Raw genomic sequence first — 6,000 nt, 5'->3', positions numbered from 1 at the left:
TAATAAAACATAGTTAAAATCTATTCGTGTTATTCTTAAATATTTAAACTTAATACATAAGAAATAATTTATAGTCAAAATTTGAACAATTAACTACATATAATCCAAAACTATATTTTTTTTTGGACTTGAGCGAGTAGCTGCTCAGCTCATGGATCTTGTTAAATAGTTCAGCGAAATTATTGGGCGAAAAAAGTAGTAATTCAGTGAAATTAGTGAGTTTTATCTTTTAAACACACATCTCATAAAAAAGATGTAATCCTGTTACTGGGAGTAGCGGTTAGTAGTGAAAAACTTCCATAACCTCCCTCCTCCAATCTCTCTCGTCCTCTCTCATCCGCCGCTGCGCGTAGAAAAAGATTTTGCCCCTTCTCCTCCGGCTTGTTGGAACTTGGAACTCCGCTTTGCCCCGTCGAAAGCGACGCCTCAGCTCAACACACACCTCTGCCTGCGCCGCGCGCCACATTTTCTCGTGAGAGAGAGAGCCTTTCCACGCAGCGCAGCTTTTCCACAGCACAGTGCTGCCTGTGCTCGCAGCCCCGCGTGCGCTCTGCTTCCACAGACCACAGTCATCTCTCTCCTTCCCCTGCAGTGCTCCCCTCGGCTCTCCTTTTTAGAGAGAGCAGAGCAGAGCAGAGGAGAGAGAGGCAGCAGGACTCCATTTGCTGCTTCCTCCCGTGCCGCTTCTTGGCAGTTGGCACCGCCTCCGAGAGCCAACCGGCGGGATTACTGGATGCGACAAGGCGAGGCCTCTCCTTTGTGCAGAGCGAGCCGCGAAAGGTCCTCTCTTTATAGGATCGTAGGCTGCAGCAGCCTTGGGGCGGGTGTTCAGAGGAAGAAGAAGAGACAAGAATCGCAGAAGAATCGTCTTCTCCCCCAGCAAGTGTCCAGAGCAAGGAGGGCGGAGGAGGGGATCAGGCTCGCGGCCTCGAGGGATTTCACAGGCTTCTACCAAGAGGTGCGTGCTCCTCACTGCTTCTCCTTCATCGCCTCCTCGTCTCTAGATTCGTCTCCTGTTCGTCTTCTCTCATTAAAGGATCCAGAATTTATGCCGTTTGTTGGGGCTGTGAGAAATGCCTCTTCTTTTCTTCCCTCTCTGATCCCTGCTGTGAAAAATCTTGTTTTTCTGAATATTTGTTCCCTGAAGAGTGGAAAGGCTCTCCTTGATCAGTGGAAACTGTAGACCTTGTTCACATGAGTTTTTGCTCGAGATTTGATTCAGTTTCTTAGCTCTGTCGATGTGGCAATGTTCGTTTACAGTTCTGGACAGTGCCAGCTCGTTGATTCCACAATACATGAGATTTGTTTCGCATCTTGGTCCTTGTTGGTTCTGCTGTACTCTCTATCTCTTTCCGGACTGAATTAAATGCCTTGCAAGGAACAACGCCGTCCTTACCCCTTTGTAGCCACCGTTTCCTGTACACCTCTTTCAAGTAGTAATGCTTGGTACGTACTATATCTTCTCTTTTCTGGACTTCAGAACGATTCCCTTTTGTGTTCTCTGAACTTGCTTTGCCTTCTCTGGTTCAGCGTTAAAAAAAATTTAATTCTGCTTTCAGCTATTTGTTTTGCATGAATTTGTAGTTAAATTTCCAGCCATATCATTGGGCAGCATTTGGTGACAAATGCACTTTTTTCCTGTTAATTATGTCTCATAAAAATGGTTTGGACTACTGACATGTTCATCTGAATTAAGTTCGGTGGAAAGCTGCAGCCTTTATTTCATTTGGTAGTTGGAGATTCACTTTTGTTAAGACTAGCTCAGCTTGTCTGCCATTAGCTCACTGGCTGCAATCCTTTATGTGATTATGTCCTCTGTGTGGTGATCATGATTTCTGAACTGTAGTCAACGTGCGCAGGTAAATGTGCATTAGGAGCTACAGGCTACAGCAATGGCTTCGCTGGTTCCCGGGGTCCTCCTCAAGCTCCTTCAGCACATGAACAGCGATGTCAAAGTCGCAGGCGAGCACCGGTCATCCCTTCTTCAGGTTGTCAGCATTGTTCCGGCGCTTGCAGGGAGAGATCTGTTCACCAACCAGGGGTTCTACCTCAAGGTGTCTGATTCGTCTCATGCAACTTATGTTTCCCTACCGGACGAGCAGCATGATCTCATATTGAGTGACACAATTCAGTTGGGGCAGTTCATCCATGTAGACCGTCTTGAGGCAGCCACCCCAGTGCCGATCTTGAGGGGTGTCAGGCCGGTTCCAGGCCGGCATGCTTGTGTCGGAAATCCAGAGGATCTTGTGGTGCCTAGCTCCTCCAATTTTCTTGGTAGCAAGAAGGCACAACCATCCATCAATGGTTCAAAGGATGCAGGCACTTTGTCACTGGAGAAAGAGCAGAGCAGGTTAGAGAAGCTAAATGCTTCTGTCAAGAACAACGGGACAGAAAGCAAGAAACCCCAGCTCACCAGGTCAAACTCTTCGCTCTCAAAAGAAGCACTAAACAGCCTTACCATTAAGAAGGAAATAGTTAGCTCAAAGGCAAAGTCCACCAGTGCTAGGTCGACGCCTTCATCTCCGACCTGTGTCCATTCTCTACCTGCATCATTTGAGAGATTCTCAAATGACATGAAACAGAGGACAAAAACGAAAGGAACAGAGAAACCATCACCATCTAGGCTATCCTTGTTAGAAAAGGCTGCTTCTGTTTTGAAGGTTACTACCGCAGGGAGGAAGTCCTCTGCGGGTAACTCACTTAGTAACACTGTGTTGAGCATTGAATCAGGACCAAAGGCCTTGAGAAGAAGCTGGGAAGGGAATGCAGATGCAAAAGGCAAAGGCAATTCAGATTCAAAGGCAGCCAAACCTGACAGGAAGTCCGAGAACAGGAGCTCTTCGGTATGTTGATGATGCTTGTCATATATGGGTGAATAAATGTGTTGTGTTAATATGTGCCAATATAGGATCTACAACTGTCTTCTGAACATATGTATAGCCTTTTAGGAATGTACAGATCATATAATGCTTGAACTCATAATTGATCCTTTCAGTGTCTATCTCCATACAGTTTCTTCAGTAGATAACCTTTGTTGGTTCTTCTGTGTTCAGACTCCTAGGCGGAAACCAGCAGCAGAAGAGAAGCCATTGCATAAGGATGACAGCAAGATTCAGACTCCACCCAGGAAGAGCTCAGCAAGTGCTCCTCCAGAAGACTCTGACAAAGGAGTGATAAAGCATTCTTCTCCTATAAGGAGAACGTCTGGCGTTTTAAGCAACCCGAATATTACAAATCTAGTGAAGATTGCTGCAAGTAGCAAAAAAATGATAGATGCTAGCACTTCGTGGTCCGCACTTCCTCCATCACTTGCTAAATTAGGAAAGGTATGACTGTATGTTGCTGTCCCGTAAGTGTTGACAGTTCTATATATTTCATTTAGAAGGATCAAAACAAATAAGCTATAGGAATACATCATTTTAGCCAAATAGGAGGGGAGGACAAGATACTAATTGCCTGCGCTAGTTGAATTCTTCATGCTGTGTACTTGTGCTTAATGAGTTATTTGTTGTGACAGGAGCTCTTGAAGTACAGGGATGCGGCACAATTGGCTGCTGTTGAAGCCATGCAAGAAGCTTCTGCTGCAGAGAGCCTTCTACGTTGTTTAAGGTGATTTTTCCACAAAATTAACCTCTATGATCCTGCGATTACAGAATTATGTAGTTTAACAAATCCATAACCGGCACCATTTCAAGAACTGGCAACATAATTGCTTCTAAGGTTCTTGATAATATGTCAGTAAACACAACGATCTAAGGTTCTTGATACTTTGAATAACGTTGAATTGTTTCTGTATTTCGTTCTCTTTTCTCCTTTGTCTGACAGTACCTTGATGCTTATTTTCAAACCAGAACTTATGGGTTGGTTCTCTTGATGTCTATCTCACATGGCTCCTAAAATATGATCCTACAATAATCAATAAACCGCCGGTATCACATTACAAATGTCTTTGCTCTAGCTGTCATGCATGTTTCAATAATGCTACCAACTGCTCCTTGTTTTCCTCTCCGTTTGACCCAGACATGGACTTACCATTATATCTGCACATGTATAGAGTTCAGACTTCACATTGTGCTCGTGTTAGTTTGCTCTACCGACAGTGTAAACACTTCCATTGAATAGAATGGCTGAACCTGGAGTCCATGCTGTGCATAGATGGCCATTGGCCAGCTGTTGTTGTCGATATATCGCCAAACAAAAAGAGCATCCTATTTGTACTTGCCACTGCTATGTTTCTCCTATTAACTACTGTATGAAACCAACAGTAGTTATACTGCGGTTTCAGTTCTGATCAATAGTAAATGTGTGAACTTGTTTTTTTTTAACACCGGCCCGCTTCCCAGAGCCTTCATTGGAGGCTTTTGATGAGATGCGGCGCGGGGGATCAAACCCCGGCGGGCTCGGTTCATGCCTGGAGCTCTGCCACTGGGCACCATGCCCATTCGAAAAAAAAAAGTGAACTTGTTTTATATGATTCCAGTTATGATCAAAGTTTCAATTTTACTGATGTGTGCTAGATTGTTAGGTGTTACAGAATTCAGGTTTCTGCAATTTTACTTTGCTTACTCACTGTTGTGATACTCTGAGCAGCTCGTACGCGGAGGTGACCTCGTCGGCGGAGGAGCAGAATCCTCAGCCAGCCGTGGAGCAGTTCCTCATTCTGCATGGTGCTCTCTCCCGTGCCACCGTCGTTGCTGACTCGCTAACCAAGACCGCCGCCACGGCAGCAGCGGCGTCCACCGCGACCTCACCAGACCGATCAGCAGCCGGCGACGCGTCCACCGCCGACGAAGAGACCCTGGCCATCGCAGCGGAGCGCCGCCGCCGGGCAGCCTCCTGGGTGGGCGCCGGGCTCGCCACCGACCTCTCCGCCTTTTCCCTCTACAACCTTAAGCCAGCCCCCGCCAGTGCCGCCTCCCCTCTGGCCGTCGTGCTCGTCGACGAGTCGGCGAAGCCGGCGGCGGCGGCGAAGGCCTCGCCGCCCGCAAAGTCGCGGCTGTCGCCGGCGAAGGGGAAGGGGAGGGCGGGCTCCGTTGCTGCTGTCGCTGCTGCGGCGGCGGCTGTGCCTCCTCCGGAGTGGGAGCGGGGAGGCGGCGCGGAGGAGAGGGGCGAGCTGGCGCGGCGGCTCGGGGAGGAGGCGAGGGGATGGTTCCTGGCGTTCGTGGAGCGTTTCCTGGACGCCGACGTGGCGGCGGCCGCGCCGTGGGACCGCGACTGCGCGGCCAGGATGCTGCCGCAACTGAAGCGCGTCAACGACTGGCTCAGCGAGATAGCGAAGCCCGCGGAGACACCTCCGCCCTCGGACGCGGACGGGGAGACCGCAGTCCCCGCGGCGAACGGAGGCGTCGGCGTGCCGGAGGAGACAATAGAGCGGCTAAGGAAGAAGATATACGAGTACCTCCTCACCAACGTCGACTCGGCCGCCGCCGTGCTGGGCGGCGGCGCGGTGACGGCGGCGATGAACGGGAAGAAGGGATGACGTGGCGTCGTGGATCGTAGGGCCGGCGCAAATCTCGACGCAGGGGTCGGCCGGTAATTTTGTTAGGCCAGATTATTCAAAAGTAAAAAATGGGCTGAATTGGGCTTTTAGCAGCATTTTGTTGTTTTTCTCTTGTTGTTTCAAAAGGTTACACAAAACTAGAAAAGAATGTGGTAGGCTAGATGATGTAGAAATATAAATGCTTCTTGGTGATGTCATTAAAGTATGTTCTTTGTTTGTGATTTTGCTGGCCTTTTGTAGATTTGTGCAGAAATAGGAGTAAATCGAGACGTCATATACCTGCAATTCCGAAAACCGGATTATTAAAGTTGCAAGACTTATAGAAGAATAAATGCATTTCTTAAAGTTACAAGACTTGTAGAAGAATAAAACGGATTTTGCATGTTGTACAATGCAAAGATGCTTATACAAGTGCTTAAGGAGAGAGAATAAAGGCCACCTGATTTGGATAGAGATTTGAGGAATAATGGAGTCAAATAGTATAGTATAGGATGTAAGAT

The 6,000-nt window shown here is 47.8% G+C and overlaps 1 protein-coding gene across 1 annotated transcript; it reads left to right on the top strand.

Annotated features, from left to right (window-relative positions):
- Positions 1-265: 265 nt before the first annotated feature.
- On the top strand, positions 266-5,721 carry LOC133899428 (uncharacterized). The gene is made up of 5 exons (XM_062340413.1): positions 266-958; positions 1,860-2,843; positions 3,054-3,326; positions 3,518-3,609; positions 4,591-5,721. The coding sequence occupies exons 2-5, from the start codon at positions 1,893-1,895 to the stop codon at positions 5,477-5,479; spliced, it is 2,205 nt and encodes a 734-aa protein (XP_062196397.1). The 5' UTR covers positions 266-958; positions 1,860-1,892; the 3' UTR covers positions 5,480-5,721.
- The last annotated feature ends 279 nt before the right edge of the window (positions 5,722-6,000 follow it).

This window comes from Phragmites australis, chromosome 18 (assembly GCF_958298935.1).
Source record: "Phragmites australis chromosome 18, lpPhrAust1.1, whole genome shotgun sequence".
In the NCBI taxonomy this organism is placed as follows: Eukaryota; Viridiplantae; Streptophyta; class Magnoliopsida; order Poales; family Poaceae; genus Phragmites; species Phragmites australis.
Note: the sequence above shows the minus strand (reverse complement) of the source record. Positions and strands in the feature narration are given on the sequence as shown.

What these genes read in the sequence shown, in the direction of transcription:
- LOC133899428 (XM_062340413.1), top strand. Translation starts at nt 1,893, where the DNA reads ATGGCTTCGCTGGTTCCCGGGGTCCTCCTCAAGCTCCTTCAGCACATG. An exon ending in CACTTGCTAAATTAGGAAAG is followed by an intron (nt 3,327 to 3,517) that starts GTATGACTGTAT and finishes TTGTTGTGACAG; the next exon opens with GAGCTCTTGAAGTACAGGGA. An exon ending in AGCCTTCTACGTTGTTTAAG is followed by an intron (nt 3,610 to 4,590) that starts GTGATTTTTCCA and finishes TACTCTGAGCAG; the next exon opens with CTCGTACGCGGAGGTGACCT.